Source organism: Periplaneta americana, chromosome 14 (genome assembly GCF_040183065.1).
Source record: "Periplaneta americana isolate PAMFEO1 chromosome 14, P.americana_PAMFEO1_priV1, whole genome shotgun sequence".
NCBI classification, from domain to species: Eukaryota; Metazoa; Arthropoda; class Insecta; order Blattodea; family Blattidae; genus Periplaneta; species Periplaneta americana.
Window position 1 is genome coordinate 151,373,823 of NC_091130.1, and position 27,341 is coordinate 151,401,163.

A 27,341-nucleotide genomic window follows, 5' to 3' on the forward strand; every position below is an offset into this window, starting at 1 on the left:
AGTATAGTACGTTCCAGAAATATGTTCGTGTTTTCCAGTGACGAAAGAGCTTTCAATATTGAATCATATTTTCGCACAGGTACTGTCGCCTACGTCGTATTCCGGTTTCCCCACCCGCTTCTGATCGTCCTCTTTAAAGGCTAGTGGCTGGGCTGTATTAGCTCTTTTCTGAAAACATTAATTTCTGTTAGGAATTGGACGTCTATTTAATATTAAACAACTGTTTAAAATAACTTAAATAAAAGGATTTCGTTAAGTGACTATCACGTGATTTTCCTCCTTTCTATGACCCTGCGACAAAACCACTTGGACGGACAGTAGATAGCATGTCTGAGTAATTTTATCTTTTCGGATCGGGCAGAAGTGAAGATTGAATTTACAGTACGTAAAGTACTCGTTTATGAAGTAGATAATTATTTCAACATGTTACTAGTACGAAGGACGAAACTGGTAATTAGAATTCGGTGCAATAGTCTATAGTGCGATAATATGCAAAAAAAAAAAAAAAAAAGAACTGAAGCCTGTATCGAAATAAATGGCCACCACTTTCAAAATCAATGGACGACATGTCGAAAGGAACCAATGAGTGTGTATTAGTGGGTTTGTAGTCTACAATCGTCTTATTAATACAAATATCATGAATTATATCATTTTCATGAAAATAGTTATTTTATGGACATCCTGTATAGGTTGTAAATTAGTTATAAGGTAGGTGTCCCTGATATGGCCATGCTAAGGTTTGAGAATTTTTCTAGTCGCCATTTTGAAAAAAAAAATATAAACCACTTTTTTCTTACTCGTTCTCAGTCTAATGGACTTTCTTAAAACAATTTCCTTTCCCCATAAAAATAGCTTTAATTGTCCAAAAAGTCCCAAATTCCAAAAGTCTACCTAGTGGCCATATCAGGAACATGTGCACATGATATGGCCACCCTTGATCCATGTCCTACAAATCGTGATTGTTTTCAGTTTGATAGCGCAGTTGTGTTAATATTAAATAATTTTGGTGTAAAATGAATAAAAATGACACTTAAGAATCTTTTTTATAATTCAAAAGTGCAGTCAAAACAGGCATTTCCATAAAAAAATTAAGTTCTTTTTCTTAAAATACAAAACTTTTGCGTAATCCCAGCTATAAGGCATGTAAATTTGTCAGGTGAAAAAATAAAAGTGAAATGAACTTGATATGGCCATATCAGGAGCAGGTAAGCTTTCACGAAAATCGTTTGATTATGAACAACTCGTAAAAGATACGCCATCAACGACAACACCAATCAACAGAACATTAAAAACTGAATGGAGTACTATGGTTTTCATGAAACAAGTCTTTGAAAAACATGCGTAAAACAAAGGAGACTTACCAGAGAAAAATAAGAAGAGGTCACATGAAAACCGCAAAACAGGCAACTGACGCCATATTGCCAACCTGACTGGATGGAAAACGATCAAGTGACATACCAGGATGCCCTTTCACTGGATGCTGCTGCAATTTAGCGGATTTTTTGGTTAACTAACTCACAATAGGGGGGTGGCCATATCAGGAACATGGCCATAACAGGAGCACCCACCTTATTCCTGTGTTCGCACTTTACTTTCTATTCGATTTTATTAGTTATTTAATACGCACATGCACAATTAAATCGTTATCCACTGATAGTTGTGACAGTTGCGTGTGTCTGTACGTACTTGAAAGGTATTCAGTTTCTTTTGTAGTCTATAGTTCACTCCCGCCAATCCACTTTTCATGTTGCATTTCTCGTATATTTTCTTCTATTTCTGGTGGCACCGCGGCGTCGACTAACTAGCATCTCGACGACGAATACCAGCAACGAACCCAGGATTCCAGCCCACAGCACCGATAAGAGAGGCATGACCGCCAATAAGTCCAACTCCTCATATTCAGTCTCTTCTTTAGGCCTCTCTGTGAACCCAAGCTGGTACAGTCTTTCTGTAACGCCATTGCTTACCAGCAATCTGGTGCTGGAACAAAATGAGTCATGTTAAGTAGCAAGATATTAATACAACAACAACAGAGCTCTCTCTTTGACGGTCAAATCAATGAATCTACTGTTTACATTGTCAGTGATTGTTTTATTTTAGTTCTCTGTAAACACTACTGTTTTCACCGAATTTCAAACCCCTTTATGCTTTTTAGTTAAACAGGGTCTGTCTCTTTAGCTCACTTGACTAACGCATGTTGTTATAAAATCCTATAAACCCAAACCCAACTTCGCAGGTTCAAGTCTCCTCGCCTTCCAAAAGATAAATTATTACAAATTATTACTGGGCGTTAATGCATAGGATGAAAATAAATGGGTCTAAAACTAAATCTATAATATTTTGTAAAACCCTAGAAGAAACTAGTCTTAATTGTGAATTCAGTGGTGTTGTAATTCCGCAAGAACATTGTTGTAAATACCTAGCAATGTATTCAAACTCGAAACTTTCTTGGGAAGAGCATGTTGATAATGTTACGGGTAAAGAATGGAGGGCACTTCACTTTATTATGAGAATCTTGAGAAAGGCTAGCCCCAAATCGAGGGAAATAGCATATCTAACGTTAGTGCGACCGTTAATGGAATACGGAACGACATGTTGGGATCCCTATAGAATATATCAGATAAATTCCTTAGAAAGAATCCAGTATAGGGCAGCTAAATTTGTTAAAGGTAAAAGAGAAGATGGAAACGATGCGATAAAAGAACTTAAATGGGAAACTTCGGAAAATAGACGTAGGAAAACTAGAATAACATCATTGTATAGAGCACATCTAGGTCAGAAAGCATGGATAGACATAACGGCTCGGTTAGAAAAGCCAACGTACTATGGTAGGAACGATCATGATTTTAAAATCAAAAGTTGGAAACAGAAAACGGATGTAGGTAAATTCTAGAATTATAAATGATTGGAATGACCTACAAGAATATCTTAAAAAGTTGTGTATAAAGTGCAAATTAAATTTAAGGTAACATTTAAAATTTAATTTTTAAGGTGACATGTATTTATTTAGCCTGACGAGTTACTCCCTTGGTTTGAATTGTAAATTATTTAAAAATAGCGTGTAAGAGGGCCTTAGACTAGAAATGTTTAGTTTAAATGTAGTTCTGTTTATAAGTATGCATAAGGGTGTAATTATTTGACTTATTTGAACTGTTGTATCAGTGAAGCGAGTTGAATCAGTGAAGTTATGGTTTTACAGTGCAGTGAATAGTTCCGATCAGTGATAATTTATAGCGTCAATGAAATGTGTTCTACAGTGTCAGTGAAATGTGTCCTAAAGTGTCAGTGAAATGTGTCATGGTGCCACTACAGTGAGTGAGATGGGAATAAAGTGAAAGACTATTGAAACTTACGTAGGACCTATACATATGTAGGTTGTATTGTAAAATTACTTATTTTATGTTTTATTATTAATTGTAATTATTGTGTTAAATTGTATTATGTATTCTTATTGTATTGTGTATATAATTGCATTGTGTATTGTATAATTGTATTGTGTATTGTAAATTTTATTGTGTATTGTTTATCATTTTATTGTGTATTGTTTATATTGTGTATACCACTACCACCGGGTGCTTGCCCACTTGCAGTGTAAATAAATACATACATACATACATCAGGGTATTAAGAAAAGATATTGTAATATTTTAAAATGAACAGCGTCTTTGCAAAGACCACCATTCACTCACTCGTTTGTTTTAAAACTATAAATACTCTTGTTTCAAACATAGCTCTTACTTTGTAACCCTCACCAATGTAAGAACGTAGGTTTACTTATCTAAATAGCTCTTTCTGAACTCCCATTGGAACAACAGCTGCAATATTGCGGTTATTCGGAAACGCAATAATATAGTTTCGTCTATGAACCTCTGGGCTACGACTCAAACTTCGTCATTGTCTCTCCGCTATTGTCCCTATCCCTCTTCTTTCGTATAGTCGGTTGTCTCAAGATTACAGAGACTTGTACTGGTGTACTCAGATGTGAGTTACTATTGGAAACTCTCTACAAAGTCTCCCCGGAAACACTTTATGAAATAAAATTACGAGGGAGAGAATAGCTTATCCTTCAACGATTCCCTCGCATTTATAGCGCAGACCTTTGCTCTGAGAATAATTGACTTACAGAACAGTGCTCCATTATGGATTTCCTGGAAAGAGAAATTTAATCTGCGTGAGTTTTTGAATGACGACGCTTCCCTCAGGACCTCCTATTTCTGGCAAATCAGTTTTCGTATAATTCATCCCTAAGTACTTTTAATAATAATAATAATAATAATAATAATAATAATAATAATAATAATAATAATAATAATAATAACAGTGGTCTAATAATAATTCCAAAAAAACTGCAATAATATTAATAATAATAATAATAATAACAATAATAATAATAATAATAACAGTGGTCTAATAATAATTCCAAAAATTGTAATTTATTTATTTATTTATTTATTTATTTATTTATTTATTTATTTATTTATTTATTTATTTAGAATATTAACGTGCAAAACAACAGCACAAGGCCAATTACAGTTTAGCACAAGACACAAAACAAAGCAACAAATGATGATGAGAATGACTGATAGAAAATGGCAATGAGATGAAAATACAAACAATATAATAGTCTACATTAATCACTGATCAAATGCAACAAAGTAAAATAGCACAAATAATTACTAAAATTAGTACAGTGAGATAATTAAAATAATGACAATTAAATATAATAATTTCAAGGGAAAAATTGTTCCGGGGCCGGATGTCGATCCCGGCACCTCTGGTTGAACGTACTAGCGCTCTGCCAACTGAGCTACCCGGGAACTCCCGGAGCGCTGGTACGTTCAACCAGAGGTCCGGGATCGATACCCGGCCCCGGAACAATTTTTCCCTTGAAATTATTCAAATCTGCTTTACAGGAAGCTTTACCTGAAAGATTAGATTTGCGCAATTAAATATAATGAATTACAAATGAATTAATGAAATCATATAAATGAAGACTGGAATAGCATAAGACACAGTGCATACAAATAATTATTAGAATTAGAGACAAATACAAATAAACAATAATGACAAAATGAATAGATAATTACAAAGATATATTATACAGAATAGCTAAAAACAACACAATAATAATAATAATAATAATAATAATAATAATAATAATAATAACAGTGGTCTAATAATAATTCCAAAACACTGCTATGATGATGATGATGATAATAATAATAATAATAATAATAATAATAATATTACCGGTTCTTCTGTATGGTTGTGAAACTTGGACTCTCACTCTGAGAGAGGAACATAGGTTCAGGGTGTTTGAGAATAAGGTGCTAAGGAAAATATTTGGTTCTAAGCGGGATGAAGTTACAGGAGAATGGAGAAAGTTACATAACACAGAACTGCACGCATTGTATTCTTCACCTGACATAATTAGGAACATTAAATCCAGACGTTTGAGATGGGCAGGGCATGTAGCACGTATGGGCGAATCCAGAAATGCATATAGAGTGTTAGTTGGGAGACCGGAGGGAAAAAGACCTTTAGGGAGGCCGAGACGTAGATGGGAGGATAATATTAAAATGGATTTGAGGGAGGTGGGATATGATGATAGAGACTGGATTAATCTTGCACAGGATAGGGACCGCTGGCGGGCTTATGTGAGGGCGGCAATGAACCTTCGGGTTCCTTAAAAGCCATTTGTAAGTAAGTAAGTAATAATAATAATAATAATAATAATAACAATAACAACAGTGGTCTAATAATAATTCCAAAAGACTGCTATAATAATAATAGTAATAATAATAATAATAATAATAATAATAATAATAATAATAATAATAATAATAACAGTGGTCTAATAATCATTCCAAGAAACTGCAATAATAAAAAATAATAATAATAATAATAATAATAATAATAATAATAATAATAATAACCGGTTTTTCTGTATGGTTATGAAACTTGGACACTCACTTTTAGAGGTGTTTGAGAATAGGTGCTTAGGAAAATATTTGGGCCTAAGAGGCATGAAGTTACAGGAGAATGGAGAAAGTTACACAGTATAGGTGAAGAATACAATGCGTGTAGTTCTAACATAATTAGGAACATTAAATCCAGACGTTTGAGATGGACAAGAGACGTGGCGAATGCATACATATATACATATATAGATTGTTATTTGGAGGGATAATGTTAAAATTAATTTCAGGAAGGTGGGATATGATAGTAATAATAATAATAATAATAATAATAATAATAATAGCAATAGTCTATCCACACCTGTGGAGTAACGGCTAGCGCGTCTGGCCGCGAAACCAGGTGGCCCGGGTTCGAATCCCGGTTGGGGCAAGTTACCTGGTTGAGGTTTTTTCCGGGATTTTTCCTGAACCCAATATGAGCAAATGCTGGGTAACTATCGGTGTTGGATCCCGGACTCGTTTCACTGGCATTATCACCTTCACTCCATTCAGACGCTAAATAACCTGAGATCTTGATACAGCGTCGTAAGATAACCTACTTAAAAATAAAAAATACTACTACTAATAGTATTAATAGTAATAATATTAGTAATAGAAATAATATCAATAATAGTAGTAATAGTAGTAATAATAAATTACTATTATTATGACTATTATTATTTTGTGATTGAGTACATGGTTAATTAGAAAATTAAATTAAGATATTTCAAAAGTCTGGCAACATCACCGCGAACACACTGCTCTTTCTTCTCGTAATACAGATATAAGAGTTCAACGAACTCAGGTCTGTCTGTCTTGGGAAATACTTCGCACCTCCCTTTCTGGCTACAATGTTGCAAGCTGGTTGCATCTGTCAATAGCTTTAAAATAAAAACCGTCCATGTTATTGAAATACGCCAGAGGGATAAATACAGTGGAACTCCACAAATATACACAGCAATGGTCCGTGTGCGACACGAGGTACGAACTCTGTCTTTCTACGGAGTACTGCGGACATTGGTAAACGTAAGGGCTGTACAATGTCTTTATGGCGTGTGGACCAAAACATAAATAATTAACGTACATAATTTAAAATAATATATTGTAATATATGCAAAATATATAACAAAACCAATCCATGAGTAAGTATAATGTATACGTGACACCTCTGAAACATAAAACAAACTTCTGGAGGAAGTATCTACATACAGGGCTTTCATTTCAAAACTTCCCACTCTAAATAACTAGTTATTTAAATTGAATTCAATTTAAACAAACAAGAAATAAAAACACGTAAATTTAGATATTGAGGGGGAAGTCTTAAACCAGACTTAAATGCATTTTATATTTCACCTCCCACTCCCAATCACTTCCACTTTGAAATTTCAAACGGCACGCCTTAAATATGAAAGATCATTCAATTGTTTATACACCACATTCATTTGTTTTCGCATCTTTTGTTTTCTATCGTCGCCTGGCAACCTGGATTGTTGTTATTGTTGATTAGAGCTGAAGAGAATAAAGCTATAAAAACGTATTGAGCATTTCTTGTAATAGTTGTGTTTGTGTATTAAATTATTTTAAAATGGTGTACACCCTTCAAGAGAGAACATAAATTATCCTTATTGATTTTATTCAGGAAATACACAAAATAAGCTGTTTTTTCATCCTACAATCAACTGATAATAACAACGCTCCTTATAATCACTACAAAATGCCTGATATTTAGATGAATTTTGTTTCATCCCTTGCACTGTTCTGATCGAAATGCCAAATTCTTGAGGGATGGCTCTGATTGATTCACCTTTTTAAACCGTTCCAATAGTTGTAACATCTGCTTCAACATAAGTACACATTTTTTTATCCCTGCCTTGCTGCCAACGTGTACGAGTATCTGCACACTACTGCACTGGTTCAACTGGTTAGCCCTGTGCAGCACGGGACAGGATGCGTTGACTTACCTTGTATCGTGAAGTATACGAGAGTGAACGCATGGATAAATATATAATAGGATGCGAAACTGCGGTCAGCACCATCTGGATTTGGGGGTCTGAAATAAGGTGATCAGCGCCCAACGTCGTAGGTGGTGAACATTAGAACTACGTGTTGGGTACATTACCCAGAGTTCTCTATTTATCCGTTCGAGATATTGCTCGAGGAGGCAAGATGGCAGACAGAAACTTGCTAATAAGTGATCTTCAAGTGATACTACGCGTGTATAAGCAGTGTATGTTAAACAGCGAAGTTTATGGACGTTGTAAAAATAGTGTCGTTGAATGTATTGTAAAGTAATAGTAATATAATAAACTGAACTATCTAAGTAGTTCTTGCAGACTTTTCGATTGTGCTGTACAATAAATACCCAAAGAATACAATCCCAATTATCTAACCTTTTGCTTTATTTTTTGTCTCTGTCTGGTTATATTTTAATCGGGTAGTGTAAAACACATAGTCTCTTTTATCTTCCTGTTGGCCCCGGTAAGAATTTTCAGTAGAATGTGCTGTGAGGAATAAAAATGTAAATGTTTTATTTTAAATTGGGTTAGTTTTGAATATCGATGAGGGTGGGAGGGAATACTTTTTGCACAGTTTAACATTTTCATCACCAGGTGCGCTGCTAAATGCATGGAGTAATTACTCTTTTCGCTACTTGGTGCGCTGCTAGATGTAATAACGCCTCTCCCCCAACAGGTGGCAGCAAGATCAATTTCTACAACAGCGCCTCTAGTTTGTGTTACGGGAAACTCAGTAAGTTTCGCATCCTATTATATATTTATCCATGGTGAGCGTCTATTTTTGGAGTGTCTATTTGTGAAGTTCCACTATATTCTTTATTAGATTTTCTATCGAGATGGATACAAACCACGATCGTACTAGGAATAGTTCCCGAATAAGAGGATGCTAAACTTTCTTTAAAGAAAACTATGAACTTTCCACCCATATGGTATTATACTATTTTGTTACATACAACATGAGGTATTCGCTCCAAAATTCTGCAAGATTTATTTCACTTCTAGCCTGTATATTAGTATTGTACATGTAACTTTTACTCACTAATAATTGAGTATGTTCTTGTAGGGATTCCCCTTTGTGATAGCCATGGAGAGGTATGCAGGGATGGCCGTACCAGGTATGCGAATGATTTTGCACGGCAGTAAGGGTCTATACAACTCTACATTCAGCTCTGGAGCGAAGAAAGCGAGTCCGCTGTCTGAACACAGGGCCTTCAGCCCTTCGTATATGTCACGAGGGAATTTCTTTCGGTGGGGATGTATCAGCTTGTGGTACACATTCCTCATCATAGGGTTACTTGATTTCTGAAAAAGAGACAAATTAACACTTTAGGCCAGCCATCGGCAAATTGTTCTCACAATGACATCACTGGACGCAAGCCTCAACACAGAAGATGTAATATCAATCGAGGAGTATAGAGCACTCCGTTGGGATCCCAGTAGCGGACTCTCTACAGAAGCATGTGACGTAGACTACACAATATTTATTTATACTCGACCATGCCGAAATGTAGTAATTATACACCTGGTAGCAGCCCTTTAATAGACCTCATTAAAGTACACCTATTCATTAAAGTTCAGGTGTTCCACCAATTAGAAAATAGCATTGTAGCAATATAAAAACGCAAGTATCGATTATTCTCAGATATGCAATCGAAAGACAACTAGCGAAACGTCACGGAGGCTGGAAATCCAATACTGTCGCAGAAGGTTACGTTGAAGAATCGATCCAATTAAATTGAAATCTCAAATACAGTATTAAACTCAGTCGAAAAAAGCAACACACAAATTAACATCAGTTCACCGTCATCTTCCAGCCTTTCACAAAGCACATTCCCGCAAATTCATTTCACCAATTGCACAATAAATCACCTATATTTGAAATAAAGTCAGTTCTGTTACTATAATAATTAGCGTTAATTGTAAATAATATTCAAATAAATTCAATTTGTCATCTCGTTTTTCAATGTCTAATTTAGTTTCAATGTTATGTCAAGATTAATGTTTATTTTACTCTCTAGATTATATCAAGGTCAATGTCGACATTTGTTTCTCGGAAAAAATCAATACTTTCGCGTCTGCGCACATCTCACAATTTACGAGCTATTGCACAAGGTCAGTTCTGCTCCTCACTCAGATAAGAATAAAATGAATACTTCTGAATAATTTCAAGATAGAAATATGGTCGAGCATAAAAAGTCGTATGAAACTTGACTATAATGGTAATTAAGACGCTCGTATGAAAATTATGAAACGAGCGCAAGCGAGTTTCATAAGCATACTCGCGTCTTAATTACTACCATTATAGGCTCGTTGCATAATGTACTATTATACATTCACGGATTATATTTTATTTCACCTTTATTTTTATTGTGCTACAACAACCTAGGAAAGTACGTCACAAATTGCCTCTCTTAATATAACTCGTAAATTTTCGTCTGCTAGTCACTATTTTTGTTTAGATATTATAAGTTTTCGTCCAAAAAATAAGTTTTTTATAACCATTTTTGTTCCGATAAGTTGTATTGATTTATCAATGTTTTTCATAAAAGTCCGTCATAAACTTATCTTACATAATAGTGTAATGTTTTTATTTCATTTCATGATTAACGTTTTCGGTTTTATGAAAAACCATCTTCAGATCATTATTACCTCTAAATTGAACAGTTACATTGATGTACAATGGGTTACATTAACCATATTACGTTATAAGTATAAAATTATATAAAATCATGCAAAGGGTATCATAAAAACATTAACGTATGTACATGTTTAAAAAACTGTTAAAATATTACATTATTGTTTTTATGATATCCTTTGCATGGTCGACCTGGTTGACGAGTTGGTATAGCGCTGGCCTTCTATGCCCAAGATTGCGATTTCGATCCCGAGCCAGGTTGATGGCATTTAAGTGTGCTTAAATTCCGGCACATCCGGCGACGCTGATATAACCTCTGCAGTTGCGAGCGTCGTTAAATAAAACATAACATTTTTTTTTCCTTTGCATGATTTTACAGACGTGGACAGATTATTAACAAAATTGACGATTTTTATGATAATTCTGTTTATAAAATTTGACTTTTCAATTTAGACTACAATAGACAATTTCGAAAATTTCTATCACCACAGTACATAGAAATATGCAAAAATGTCAACTGTAGCCTAAATTGAAGAGTCAAATTTTGTAAAGAAATATATAGACCCTAATGAAAATCTTCAATTTTGCTAACAATTTGTAAATATGTAGAAATGTCAACTGCATTCTAAATTGAAAAATCAAATTTTGTAAAAATATATAATAAATATCTTCAGTTTTGCTAATAGTTTGGAAATATCCAAAGTGTCAACTGTAATCCAAATTTAAGAGTCGAACTTTGTAAAAATAATAAAAAAAATCTTCAATTTTGCTAATAATTTTTAAATATGCAAAAATGTCAACTGCATTCTAAATTGAAGAATCAAATCTTCAGTTTTGCTAATAATTTGGAAATATCCAAAATGTCAACTGTAGTCCAAATTGAAGAGTCGAATTTTGTAAAAATATACAATACAAATCTTAAATTTTTCTATAATTTGGAAATACGCAAAAAGTCAACTGTATTCTAAATTGAAGAACGATATTTTGTAAAAATATATAACAAAAATCTTCACTTTTGCTAATAATTTGAAATATCCAAAATGCCAACTGTAGTCCAAATTGAAGAGTCGAATTTTGTAAAAATATACAATACAAATCTTAAATTTTTCTATAATTTGGAAATACGCAAAAATGTCAACTGTATTCTAAATTGAAGAACGATATTTTGTAAAAATATATAACAAAAATCTGCACTTTTGCTAATAATTTGAAATATCCAAAATGTCAACTGTAGTCCAAATTGAAGAGTCGAATTTTGTAAAAATATACAATACAAATCTTAAATTTTTCTATAATTTGGAAATACGCAAAAATGTCAACTGTATTCTAAATTGAAGAACGATATTTTTTAAAATATATAATAAAAATCTTAAATTTTGCTAATAATTTGTCCACGTCTGTATATAGTTTTATGCTTTTAACATAATATAAAATAAAACATTCTATATTCACTGAACTAGTGTGTTTGTTAGGTCTGTCGTTTTTGCATAAGTTATGGTGTGTTGGACTCAGTGGGATGAGAAGCAGTAGCCCGCAGAAATTCTTCAATTCAGCCCCGAAAAACGAAGTGAGACAAGTGGCCAAGTGCCTTGGCGATCGCAGAGGTTCTTCCCGCAATCCCAGTTTGCGTTAAAAGTACTATCGTACTCGTACGTTTTAATTAAATTTTCTCTCCTTTTTGTCGTTTTATTGATGAATGCTTACCTCAAAGTAAGATATCTGACCGGTCCCCGCCTGGATGGACATTCTGTACCTCCCGTTGCGTAGGAGTTCCTTGAAGTCCTGGAAGGGGATCTTCAGCTCGTCCACGGTGATGAAGGAGATGAGGGCGGCGGAGTATGCTGCCATTAGCACCGTCGTGGTCAGGTGTGATATTAACACGACTGCGCGGAACGCCGAGAACTGTATACCGATGTCGTAGCCTATTTAAGAAACACGTCACCGCATGACAATGAAACTAGGAGAATGGAGAAATGTTAGGTTAGATCACATTGAATTTGGTGTGAAATGAAACTAGTAGGTACAGTAGTGGCAAAAAGAACCGGACCGGCCCTTGTAGCTGATTTCAGAGCCTTGTTCACTCCAGAGTACAATACACTCGTAACTAAGACTTTCGTGGTTCAAATCCTGCCTGGGAAGGAAACTTTTTTTTGTTCCTTATTCAAATTTGTTCCCAATGTTTTTCAATTGCAGCGATATTTTACTACTTAATTAATTACCTGCAGACTTACTAAAGGCTTTACCAACAACCTAAAATGTATTTAAAATAGGTTTAAGACTTTACTAATAGACGGTAACTATACACAGTATTTAAAGGGTGTAATTGATATTTTGTCATTGAAGTGTTGTATCAGTGAAGAATTATGTTGTGTCAGTGAAACGTGTTCCTGTCAGTGAAGCTTTATAGTTCATAGTGGCAGTGCAAAGTATTTGAACAGTGAAATGTTTTTGAAGTGTTAGTGAAATCAGGATAGAATCAGTGAAATGTGTCGTAGTTCCAGTGCAGTGAGTGAGTTGACAGCGAAATGAGTGTAGTGTTGAAAGGTACTTGTGCAGATATGAACATATCATACTCGTGGATTTTAGTTCGAACTTAGGTTTAAGATACAAATTAGATTTATTTAAATGTTATTTTAAGTGATCGTTTCATTTAATTTAGGATGTTCCCTGTTATTATTATTATTATTATTATTGAATAACTTTACAATATTAATTATATGATTCCTGTCTTAATTTATATGATTTCATTAATTCATTTGTAATACATTTTATTTAATTGCCATTATTTTAATTATCTCACTGAACTAATTTGTAATAATATTATTTGCGCTATTTATTTTGTTGCATTTTGGTCAATTGAGTAATGTAGACTATTATATTGATTGTATTTTCATCTCATTGCCATTTTCTATCAATCATTCTCATCATCATTTGTTGTTTTGTTTCATTTTGTACCTGTGCTAAACTGTACTTGGCCTTGTGCTGTTGTTTCGCACATTAATATTCTAAATAAATAAATAAATTATTATTATTATAAATTATTGTTAGTATTAATTATTACTATTATTATTAATTGTATTTTTTTATTAATTGTGTTTATTATTGTCATTATTGAGTGTAATTAGTTACCACTGCCACCGGGTATATATCCATTGCAGTGTGAATAAATACACACACACACACACACACTTACTATTCCCAGAACATGAATTTTGGCAGCAGTCGAAAAGTATTGGGGATAAATCTGAATAAGGAAAAAAAACAAAATTTTCCTTCCCAGGCAGGATTCAAACCACGAAACCAGTCTATCGTGCTCTGGAGTGAACAAGGCTCTGAAATCAGCTACAAGGGTCGGTCCGGTTTTTTTTGCCACTATTATACATTACTTTATAAATGTCACAATTTGTTTTTTGTGAGATTTCAGCGTCTCGAAATTTCCTTGTTTCCGATGTCTATTTTCAGCGATGTTTACAGACAGTCATTTCTAAAATTAGATCTTTTAATATTAGGCAAACGTGTTAAAATTTGACTGATTTACATTCGCGTGCGTAATAGCTTTTCATGCAACAAGTTGCGAAATGATAGGCTGAGCGTTTTAAGCACCAGAAGTGAAGATTTTTCACAGAAAGCATGGCGGGTGCTTAAAGCGCTAGTTTCGCACGAGTTTCATACAGGATTTTTTAGACAGCCGCTTCAGAATCCCTAATGTCTTTATATTTTAAAGAGAATAAAATTGTTGATTCATTCTCTCGTAAGAGCGAATTTCTGATGTTAAAGACGAAAAAGTATTATATTCGTATGGAAAAAAGATGGATTTCACGGCCTTCGGATATATTGTAGTAGGCCACGGTGATTGTTTTGCTGGTTGTTAGGAATCAATAAATAAATAGTTGGAATTATGTTTTCATTATTTCTAATTAGCATGCTTAAAAGTACTTTTAGGCACAGAAATTTACTTTTTAGCACGCTAATTTATGGATGTCAAAATCCATGACTTTTCGTTACTACAATGAGAAAAGAAAAGTAGTCATTATGAAACGACTGTCTAAAATGCAGTTTTAACACTACTACAAAAAGTATTTGATCACTAAATTCGCCGATTTTCTATTTTTTTCCCACCATTTGTCAATTGATTATACAATAAATTTAATTTATTCTGATTTTAATGTTTTCCAAATTGAACAAAATATATATAAAGAGAGACCGGAACTTTGGCAGAATGCTTTTTTAAATGTGTTAAATGTATCTTCATTTTGAAAGTAAATCTGTACGAATTATACCTTTGTGATTGAAACGTCACAGTTTTATGTTGCCCTTTTCTGTCTTTTTTAATATAAATGCCTACTTCACAAAATAAATATTTGTTTGCCTTTATTTCATTATTTATCTGTTATTTATTTTTATTATTACAAATTGCCTGCAGGTATATTTTAATTTATTTCTATAACCGCTACAATGAAAGTGACTTCACCGAATGTATATTATTGTCTTTCAGTCAGTTCATATTCTCTTTGCAACAATAAGTGCTGCCGTGCAAAAATGTATAACAGTAAGCGTTTTAATTATCGCTTGTGTTTATTTGACAAGGCAACAATGAGTGCGGGTCTAGCGTTATTTTTAACGGTTATTTTTCTTTCAGTTTTCATTGCGACGTTGTACAGTTTCCCTACAGCATTAACTAATCAGTGTTGCCAATTCAGCGGTTTTCCCGCTAAATCTAGCTTTTTTGGATAACCATCTCGCGGGTAAAATTATATTATCCCGCTTAGCGGGAATGTAAGCGGTTTTTAATCTTTAAAGTTTCTGAACTAAAATTCATTTAGCATTATAAGCGGCTTTCATAATTACATTTAATTCGTCCAGTGTGTGTTCTGTGAAATAATGGATGAGTTAATGTAGTGATAATTCCATATTATGTATGTTACCGTTAAAACCCAAAATCCGTCAAAACCAGTTTCAGCTAGTAAAAACTAGTTTAAGCAAATAAAGATAGAAAGTGAGTTTTCGTATAGGCTAATCTAGAATTGTCAGATTAGGTCTGGTTTGTTTACGTTTTTGTTTGCTAAAAGCCCAAAAAAAAAAAAAACAAAAACAAACAAACCAAACCTGACCTGTCATTGATTCTAGATCTTACGAAAATTCGCTTTCTATCTATCTATATTTTGAAATTACTTTTTACTAGTTGAAACTGATTTTGTCGGATTTTGGGTTTTAACGGTAACATATATAGTGCAATAAGAATTTAAATATGTTGTGTTATGTGATAAAAGTGTTCAAAATTGCTTTATAGCGCCACATTGGCAATGATAATAGTGTGCGATATTCGTTACATTGGCGGGTGGATGCTCTATCTTGACCATTATCATTATTATTATTATTATTATTATTATTATTACTATTATAGGTATGCATTAAAATCTATAGATATTTGCTAGAGAACCGCGGGTTTTCGAAAGTCATCTAGCGGGATTATACGAACAACTGTTGGCAACACTGTAACTAATCCATAGCAATAAAACACACCAATATCAAATCGAAGACTTAAGTCAGAACTTGAATATGTTTGAGAAACTTCAGTAAGAACATAGGTACCTTGATTACAAAATGCTCCATAAATTCTGAAGGTGGATTCGTAGGCTTTATACCAAAATGGCATCTTAATGTTCTGAGGTGCCAGGATCCAGGTCGTCGTCAAGACAACAGAACTAGTTATCATTGTTAGTAATATGGAAAGCCAGAGGATGCCGCTGAAAGGGTCCAGAAAGTTATCCCAATGAGCTGACATTCCAGGTTGTTTGATGTACACAGTCGTCCTGGAAACGAATCAGTTTAAATTACGAAAAATCTGACTTACGATGTGATTTCATTGTACTGAATACATAATATGGTAGGACTTGACATGTAACAAGCTGCTATACGTGAATTGAAAATTATACAGTGTGTCCACGTTTAAAGAGCAGCGTGTGACATAGAAAATCAAGTTATGTATTTAAGAGGAAGGGCCTACAGGAATATCTCTTCTCATGTTTTAAGTAGAGCCTCTATTTCCCTAACATAGTTTCATATCAATGTATGAAGCTTTTATATACGGTACAGCATTTTCACTTTTGCCCTTTATGGTACAGTCACAGACATAAAGAAGTAAAAAATGCAGCATTATGAATAAAATGATATATGAGGGCGTCAGAAGCAAACGAATACAAGTGACAAGTGGCCATGAAAATAGACCTGTTCCATAAATTTGTGGACTCCATGCCGGGCAGAATGAAGGCAGTTGTTGACGCAGGTTGTTTGTGGACGAGATACTATTCCCCACCACAGGTCTTTTTTTGTTAATATATTAACAAATTGTTTTTGTTTTTTTTTTTTTTTTAGAATTAGAAAATGTATTTTTGTTTATACAGACCAGGTTTCGCCTATTAATAGCCCACAGGTGATGGGCAATAATGTTTTTATAATGCAGACATAACGAAGTTTATGAACAAATGTCATTTCAGTTTAAACTAATACATTAATTAAAAACAAAGAAAAAATAATAATTTTACCGTACCGGTAAGCGAACTCACAACCTGTGGTATGCAAGTCAGACATCTTACCAATGAACCACACAGAGCTCGTAGAGTTAACTCCGTTGTAGAGGATGACTTTCATTGAAGAGACGCCACAGCAATGCCTTGCAGTGCGTTGCGTTTACACGAGTGAACCGCGCGATAGAACTTAGCATTTCTATCGACCAGGAGTCGGCCCATTCTTTTTGTCGTTAAGTGTATGTACTTGAATATCTGATAAAATAAATTTAAGTGCAATGTTAAAATATGTATTGTATTTTATTCAGTTCGAGTAAGGACGTATCACGCAATCATTGGGAATTCGTAAAATCCGCTGTCAATTTTTTTCTTTCCTTACGTACTTTGTTTCATTCCTATTTCCTCTTATTTCTCTATTCTTATTGTCTTTCTTTCTTTACTAAAATTTTACTTCTTGCTCCATACAGTAAATGAATGTTCGAGGCGTGTTCTTAAAGTAAGTTCCAAAAGGGTGTAGTAAGTAAACGGGAAGATATTTACAAACCATTTTTGTTGCATTGTATTCCCCACACTTCAGTTACTTCTCAACATAATCTCCACCATTATTGAGGCATTTATCGAATCGTGGCACAAGTCTTTCAACCCCCTCATTGTAGAATTGCGATGCGAACCACTCCCGCACTGCTGTTTACACTTCATCATCGCCATAACAACGTTGACCACCGAGGAACTTCTTGAAGTGCAGGAAGAGATGAAAGTCACTCGGAGCCAAATCCAGGCTGTAAGGGGAATGGTCAATTTGTTTCCAGCCAAATTTCGAGATGAGATTTTGGGTGTCACGAGCTGTGTGTGGCCGAGCGTTGTCATGAAGCAACACAACTCCGTCGGTCAGCATTCGACGTCTTTTATTCTGAATTGCGCGACGGAGCTTCTTCAAGGTCTGACAATAGGTTTCTCTATTAATGGTTTCACCCCGAGGCAAGAATTAGATGAGTAGGACTCCTATTCTGTCCCAAAAAACAGTGCACATGATCTTGCGTGTTGACATGGTTTGTTTGAATTGCATTTTCCTTGGAGATGCAGTGTGTCTCCATTCCATGGACTGCTGCTTCGATTCAGGTGTCTTGTGAGACATCCAAGTCTCGTCACCTGTCACGATATGGTCAAGGAACTCATCGTCTTGCTCACTGTAACGTGTGAGAAAACTCAATGCACTGGAAGCTCGTTCGGTTTTGTGTTCCTCGGTGATCATCTTGAGTACCGTCGTGAGCACAATTTTCGATATCTTAATCGATCTGTCACAATTTTGTAGAGAACACTGCGCGACATTTGTGGAAAATTCAAGGAAATCAAAGAAATTGTGAACCTCCTGTCCTTATGAATTTTTTCATCGACGGCACGCACCAATAGTAATATACGTTACAAGAGCGGTATGTTGACGTTCTCATGGTCCAGGAAAGGATTGAAAAAGCGAAACGTAGTTGAGCATTTTTAATTTCCGAGAACATGAAAACAAACATACCGCTCGTGTATCGTACATTATTTTGTGCGGAGATCGTTTATTACATACCTGAAATACGAATTTCTAATTAGTTGCAATGAAATCTCCATGTTGGTTTCTGTTTTATTGACGCCAACTTCGGAACACCAAAATATATTTCTTCAACATTGTTGCTGTAAAATGTTTTCTGTGTTTACTATACTCCAGCAGGCCGTGATATACGTCTGTCTTTTTTTCCCCCCCAGTCTATAAATGCGAACTTAAAACAAACGGTAAGGTTATGTAATGATTTATTTTTGATTTTAATATTTTAACAATATTATTTATATAACATATTGCAGTAATAACATCGGCATCTGGAATCTCGTTGATTTTTTCACGGCTTCCTTAACGTTACTTGTATCAGGAATACAATAAGTTTCGTAGAGTAGTAGACTTTACTTAATTTTTGCAAATATTTAAAAACAATAATTAACATTGCAATTTAGGTGAAATTGCAGTGGTAAGTTTCCAATTTATAATTAATACTATGTTAAACGTCTCTAAGAATCATATGTTAAAAGCCTAAAGCAGTAAAATGAATGTCGCGCTTAAGCGGTAAGAAGAGGGAAATTGTTATGTGTGTTACGTTGGGAATACTGAATGTGGTATTTCACACTTACCGCGTATTGGTTTTGTGCGGAAAACAAGCAAATACGCACGATCTCGCATAAACGTCATTGATCAAAGGTGGCCGACCGATACGCTGCTCGTCATGCACAGAGACGCGGCTCTCGTTGAACTTCCTAACCCATCTCCTGACCATTCCATCACTAATGGCATCATCACCATACACCTCACAAAGTTGACGATGAATGTCAGCTGGTTTGATGTTTCTCGTATTCAAGGAACGGATAACAGACCGCATCTCACAGTCGGCGGGGTGCTCCATCACTTTAAACATTTCAACTGATCACAACTAACCACACACACGGACTGAAGCTCTGAAACTGCATGTACAGCTTGCCTGAGGACTGAAGAAGAAAACACGCATGCGCAAAATAACGATTGCAGCGATGCGACGGCTATAATTGAAAACGGAACTTACTTTAAGAACACGCGGCTTTATACTGTCCTGAGAACTGTGTAAATGATTTTTCATCCTCGTCTATCTCTTGTTACTTGCCTTATTTTCGCAATGGGAAACAGGAAGTCCACGACCTCCATCCTCTCTGGGGTGTGCACAATGTTTGCGTTGGAACAGTTGGCCTCATTTCGAGTCAACATGCCCACGATGCCGTCCCACGTGTGGTTGGGTAACTCCGTACCCCACGACATCTCCGGCGGTAGCACGTACTCTGTTCTGAAGTCCAACAACGAATTTACAAGCAGGCTCACAGAGATGGCCCAATGCAGTCAAATCAAACATCCACACAAGTGATACAAATAAACTAATTTTGGGCAGTTGCAAAATTAGTTGCTACACACTGGCCAACTTAACATTACAAATCATAGTGTTTTCCATATCAGCCAGTGAGGATGAAAATAAAGAAAAAGTAACACAGTACAGCATACATTTCTGTGCCCGAGGATGCGGGTTCGATCCCGGCCGTGGTCGATGGCATTCAACTGTGCTTAAATGCGATAGGCTCATGTCATTAGATTTACTGGCATGTGAAAGAAATACTTCGGTTCAAAATTCCGGCACACCGGCGACGCTGATATAACCTCGACAGTTCCGAGCGTCGTTAAATAAAACAACTTAAATTTAACAACATATAAATCTTAAAATAGTCAAGATGGCCCTATCCTACAAAAAGTCGCAAATGAAAAGGAATTTTTAGTCATGTGAAGGCGCTACCAATTTTTATCAACAGTAATCTCACTAGAGGTTATCATTATCTAGAGAAAATCGAAACAGAACATTTATCTTTTGAAGAGGTGGAGAAGTTCAAATATCTTGGAGCACCAGTAACAAATATAAATGATACTCAGGAGGAAATTAAACACAGAATAAATATGGGAAATGCGTGTTATTATTCAGTTGAAACTTTTGTCATCCAGTCTGCTGTCAAAAAATCTGAAAGTTAGAATTTATAAAACAGTTATATTACCGGTTGTTCTTTATGGTTGTGAAACTTGGACTCTCACTTTGAGAGAGGAATATAGGTTAAGGGTGTTTGAGAATAAGGTACTTAGGAAAATATTTGGGCCTCAGAGGGATGAAGTTACAGGAGAATGGAGAAAGTTACACAACGCAGAACTGCACGCATTGTATTCTTCACCTGACATAATTAGCAAAATTAAATCCAGACGTTTGAGATGAGCAGGGCATGTAGCACGTATGGGCCAATCCAGAAATGCATATAGAATGTTAGTTGGGATGCCGGAGGGAAAAAGACCTTTAGGGAGGCCGAGACGTAGATGGGAAGATAATATTAAAATGGGTTTGAGGGAGGTGGGATATGATGATAGAGAATGGATTAATCTTGCTCAGGATAGGGACCAATGGCGGGCTTATGTGAGGGCGGCAATGAACCTCCGGGTTCCTTAAAAAACCATGAGTAAGTAAGTAAGTATAAAATAACTGAAAAAAATGTAGCTTACTCCATTTATTCGGTTATTGCAAATACAAGAAAGTAATATCCTGTAATTGTAAGGATTAAAGGGTTTATATTTGACACAATACTTACAGTAGTTACAGAATTTAGATTTACATATATGTTTTTCTTTTTTCATACATGTTACACAATACATAAATAATTTAGTACCCTGATACGGCCAGTCTGCGCACATCTCTGAGTTATTTAGATTATAAAATCACTGTTATATACCAATCTTTGGACAAACCACGAGCAACACCAGCTACGGTGGACCTGGACAGCCAATCCGACGCCAGACTAACACAAGAGATGTCCTGTTTTTCGAAACGGAGTTGTCAGTGAACACGGGATTGTGGAGAATCGAAAGACGGAAAAACTGGAAAACTCGAGAGAAATACTATTTTCTGATAGGTACATGAACATTTCCGCCATAGACGAGATTTTTGCGCTGGACCTCTGTCTCCTGAGTTAGCACCTTGCTCACTGAGCTACGAAGGCGGACGGAGTAGGTTTCAGTCTATCTAAAGGAAGAATAAGAAGAATAGAACAGCCTCAAAAGAAATGCGAGTGTTGAAATTAAGCGTTATCACCAGAAATAAAACTTAGTTTCAGTTGACGTATTTCACTGCTCTTTTCCTGCGTCACAAGACGTTATAAAGAGACATTAGAACCCAAGTTGTAGTACCGATAGAACCAGTAGACAAGGTATAAATCTGTAGTGAGTAAACACATTTAAAACTCGCAAGAACCGTGAAAGTATTTGAAATGAGCCTGTATCTTCTATATACTATCGTTGTTACCGAGAAAAATTAAGTAACTTTTCTAATAAAAATTATTGCCCGGTTATAAAGTTTATTTCTTCCACTACTACGAAAGCTTAATGAAAACTGAACACTCATTTCAGTTGTTATACAGGGACATAAGTTTATTTTTACTAACATTTCTAATATTAACCTGGCTATACCTTTGGATCAACGGTTGCTACCCCATTCCACGACAGGAGTTCGATGATACTGGCGTAATATAGAAACAAATCACTTTACTAGGTATAGGAGGGAAGATAAGTACAGACGTGTACAAATTATTAGCAAAATTGAAGATTTTTATTATATATTTTTACAAAATATGATTCTTTAATTTAGATTACAGTTGACATTTTTGTGTATTTCCAAATTATTAGAAAAATTGAAGATTTGTATTGTATAATTTTCAAAATTTAACTCCTCAATTTGGACTACATTTGATATTTTTGCATATTTACAAATTATTAGCAAAACTGAAGGTTTTTATTGTATATTTTTAGAAAATTCGATTCTTCAATTTGGACCACAGTTGACATTTTGGATATTTCCAAATTATTAGCAAAACTGAAGATTTTTGTTTTATATTTTTACAAAATTTGACTCTTCAATGCAGTTGACATTTTTGCTAATTTACAAATTATTAGCAAAATTGAAGATTTTTATTATATATTTTTACAGAACTTGACTCTTCAATTTAAACTACAGTTGACAGTTTTGCATATTTCTGTCTTCTGTAATGAAGGAAATATGCAAAATTTTCAACTGTACTCTAAATTGAAAAGTCAAATTCTGTAAATAGGATTATCATAAAAAATCGTCAATTTTGTTAATAATTTGTCCACGTCTGTAGTTCATCCATTTACGTAAACTGGAAAATATCACGCTTTTGATAATTTTTATTGATTTTTTCTTTAATCAAAATACAGTACAGTATTAACAATGAGTGCTTTTACTCACGAACTGAGCTGTTCATGCGGACGTATTCATTATGCAGTGTATATTATACTGTCTACAGCACATTAGCGTACAATATAGAGAGTGAAGTTAAATTGAAAAATAATCATAATATGAATATTTAAACACATTTTTGAAAATGGTGGCCGTTCATTTCGATACAGGCTTCAGTTCTAATGTGTGTAATTCCAATTACCAGTTTCGTCCTTCGTACTAGTAACTCATGTTGAAATAATTCTGTACCTACTCTATAAAAGAGTACCTTACGTACTGTAAATTCAATCTTCAATTCTGCTCGATCCAAAAAGATAAAATTACTCAGACATGCTATCTACTGTCCGTCCAAGTGGTTATGTCGCAGGATCGTAGAAAGGGGGGAAATCACGTGACAATTAGTTACTTAACGAGGCCCTTTTATTTTAGTTACTTTAAACAGTTGTATAATATTACGTAGACGTCCAATTCCTAACAGAAATTAATGTTCTCAGAAAAGAGCTAAGACAGCCCAGCCACTAACCTTTACAGAGAGGCGAATAGAAGCTGGTGGGGAAAACCGGGATACGGCGTAGGCAAATGGACGACAGTACCTGTGCGAAAATGATTCAATATTGAAAGCTCTTTCGTCACTGGAAAACGCGAACATATTTTTGGAACGTACTGTTTACTATGACCGTAAGGTTACTATGACTGTATATGCGGTCTTGGACCTGTGTGGAGGACGGTTGAACTTCATTAGTAGAAGGGGTGGGAGTGAAGTACATTAAAAAACTCATTTACAATAAAAATTGAAGTAAAAATAAAATGATGTCCCTGTAGATAGTATAGTTTCTAGTAATCACATGCTTGCAAATAGTAAGGAAATTCGGGAGTTCTTATCCGATTGAGCGTAGTGAATTTATAAGAATATTAATGTAAGAACATGTATTAAGATATCCTTCATACGGAGCGAAATGCAGAGTTTTCTGTGCAGATAGGATAATATACATCACGGGAAGAGTGATGTCTCTGCATAAGGAAAACTTCTGGTCGTGATTTCGTACCCCTAACCTGATTCGCGCCGACAGATGTCCCTGGAGGCATTTGGCGCCGCAGTGTGTTCTGAAACTCGATGTAAGGAAATAAAAATCAACCCGTGACATTTTTATAGCGGTTCTCAAGTATTTCTACGTACTGGGTCGTCAAGACTTGTGAAAGAGGTGGAACTAGACTGTGTTCTTTAAAGAACATGAGGCTGATACGACCAGACAGGAGGGCCCTTTCCCTGCGTTCTACTATTGTAGTTGATAGTTTGCTTTGAAACGTTAGGATTTCTCTACCGGATGGACCATTTATTATACTCCAATTTTACAAAGAACCCTATTTCACCTGAGCTAGGTACGTTAGGGTTATAAATACATAATAATAATAATAATAATAATAATAATAATAATAATAATAATAATAATAATAATAATAATAATGATAATAATAATAATACATCAGCTTCTTGTCTGTGCGGATGACGTGAATATATTAGCAGAAAATCCACAAACGATTTGGGAAAACGCGGAAATTCTACTTGAAGCAAGTAAAGCGATAGGGTTGGAAGTAAATCCTGAAAAGACTAAGTATATGATTATATCTCGTGACCAGAATATTGTACGAAATGGAATTATAAAAATTGGAGATTTATCCTTCGAAGAGGTGGAAAAATTCAAATATCTTGGAGCAACAGTAACAAATATAAATGACACTCGGGAGGAAATTAAATGCAGAATAAATGTGGGAAATGCCTGTTATTATTCGGTTGAGAAGCTTTTATCATCTAGTCTGCTGTCAAAAAATCTGAAAGTTAGAATTTATAAAACAGTTATATTACCGGTTGTTCTGTATGGTTGTGAAACTTGGACTCTCACTTTGCGAGAGGAACAGAGATTAAGGGTGTTTGAGAATAATGTTCTTAGGAAAATATTTGGTGCTAAGAGGGATGAAGTTACAGGATAATGGAGAAAGTTACACTACGCAGAACTGCACGTATTGTATTCTTCACCTGATATAATTAGGAACATTAAATCCAGACGTTTGAGATGGGCAGGGCATTTAGCACGTATGGGCGAATCCAGAAATGCATATAGAGTGTTAGTTGGGAGGCCGAGACGTAGATGGGAAGATAATATTAAAATGGATTTGAGGGAGGTGGGATATGATGGTAGAGACTGGATTAATCTTGCTCAGGATAGGGACCAATGGCGGGCTTATGTGAGGGCGGCAATGAGCCTCCGGGTTCCTTAAAAGCCAGTAAGTAAGTAAGTAATAATAATAATAATAATAATAATATGATATTGATTAATGAAGTCCCCTATTGAATTAATCTTACGTTTCAATTATGAAATTAATACAATTTTAAAAATCTATAAATTCAGCAAATCTGTACAAAGTGTTATAATTTATACACATGAATGAATGAAATGCAATGAGATGAAATTAAATACTAAAATACAATCTTATACAGTATTTCAATTCACAAGTTTCATGAAATGTATACTATATTATAACCTAAGCAAATAACTAATCCTAATATTCACTAGAATGTAGTTCAAATATCTGTGGGTTGAAATCTTTGAAGACGTTACACAGTTTTCCGTTAAACATTGTTGTTACAAGCAGTTTCTAAATTTTATACAACACGTTTGGGTGAATCTATTTTAAATTATTATCCTGATTTATTTCTATCAACTGTTAATTTAAATATTTATAGCAAAATATACAAAAACTATAGAAAGGAAATAATAATAATTCAGTGGATATATACAAATTTTATCTTGTGTTCTGATTACAACTTTTGTGAACGTAATTTACATATCTCATAAAATCTTGATAACAGTATTTATTTCGGAACACTTGTATTGATGGGGAGTACTTGGTGTCACACCTGTCTGATCGACAAACTAGTTCAAGACGTTGGAGTTCAAATTTGTGACACTCAAATAACAAATGATGGACTGACCATTAAAGTTGATAATATGAAAAATCTAGAAAAAAAACAAAGCATTTTAAAAAGAAATATTTCAAATAAAATTTGAAAATTTAAGGTGGACTTTTCAAGGCAATTTGTAGGTCAACCTAATCTTTTTAAAAGTAAGTTTATAGTTTTTACTTTATACTCTTGTTCCTCTTACAGAAATAAACTATGTTTCCTTAAATATTTTTTCAATTTGAAAAGTAAAAATAGATAAAAAGTGATTAATGCAGTTCATAAGCATCAAAATATGTATTAACCTACTTTTTTTTTACTTTGTTATTTAACGACGCTATATCAACTACGAGGTCCACACCTGTGGAGTAACGGGCAGCGCGTCTGGCCGCGAAACCAGGTGGCCCGGGTTCGATTCCCGGTCGGGGCAAGTTACCTGGTTGAGGTTTTTCCGGGGTTTTCCCTCAACCCAATATGAGCAAATGCTGGGTAACTGTCGGTGCTGGATCCCGGTCTCATTTCACCGGCATTATCACCTTCATCTCATTCAGACGCTAAATAACCTTAGATGTTGATAAAGCGTCGTAAAATAACGTACTAAAAAAATCAGCTACGAGGTTATTTAGCGTCGATGGGATTGGTGATCGCGAGATGGTATTTGACGATATGAGGCCTAGGATTCGCCATATATTACCTGACATTTGCCTTACGGTTGAGGAAACCTCGGAAAAACCAACCAGGTAATCAGCCCAAGCGGGAATCGAACCCGCGCCTGAACGCAATTTCGGATCGGATGTATATATGTATGTAAATTTAAATTACGGTTTATTTAACGACACCCGCAACTGCCGAGGTTACGTTATATCAGCGTCGCCGGTGTGCCGGAATTTTTTGTCCCGCAGGAGTTCTTTTACATGCCAGTAAATCTACTGACATGAGCCTGTCGCATTTAAGCACACTTAAATTCCATCGACCTGGGCCGTGATCGAACCCGCAACCTCGGGCACAGAAGGCCAGCGCTATACCTACTACGCTACCCAGGCCGACTATGTATGTATGTATGTAAGTACGTACGTACGTACTGTTCTCCAACCAGGAGATCAACCGTGAAAGCAATGTGGTTACTATTGCGTCATCTATTGGAGCGAAGTAGATAGATAATATTACCGTTATAACGTCAGTTTAAAAATCATGCGCTCTCCTGCATATGTTATTTCCTGTATGGAGGGATTAAAAGACCAGAAGATTAACAGTGATCTAATTTTCAAACTAGGGTAGTATAAATATGTTTGTATCAATGTTATCGTTTGTGCTGTGAGAGTTAGCCAATAGAGATACGAGTATCCACGTGTGTGACCTTATGACATCTTATGACATCAACATTCATTCACAGCATTACCCCACTGTGTCTCAT

General features: G+C 35.0%; 1 protein-coding gene across 1 annotated transcript; it reads right to left on the minus strand.

Annotated features, from left to right (window-relative positions):
• Nucleotides 1-1,033: 1,033 nt before the first annotated feature.
• LOC138712990 (glutamate receptor 1-like) lies at nucleotides 1,034-12,520 on the minus strand. The gene is made up of 3 exons (XM_069844670.1): nucleotides 12,312-12,520; nucleotides 9,012-9,274; nucleotides 1,034-1,980 (listed from the first exon to the last, which is right to left on the minus strand). The coding sequence occupies exons 1-3, from the start codon at nucleotides 12,453-12,455 to the stop codon at nucleotides 1,743-1,745; spliced, it is 645 nt and encodes a 214-aa protein (XP_069700771.1). The 5' UTR covers nucleotides 12,456-12,520; the 3' UTR covers nucleotides 1,034-1,742.
• Between the last annotated feature and the right edge of the window lie 14,821 nt (nucleotides 12,521-27,341).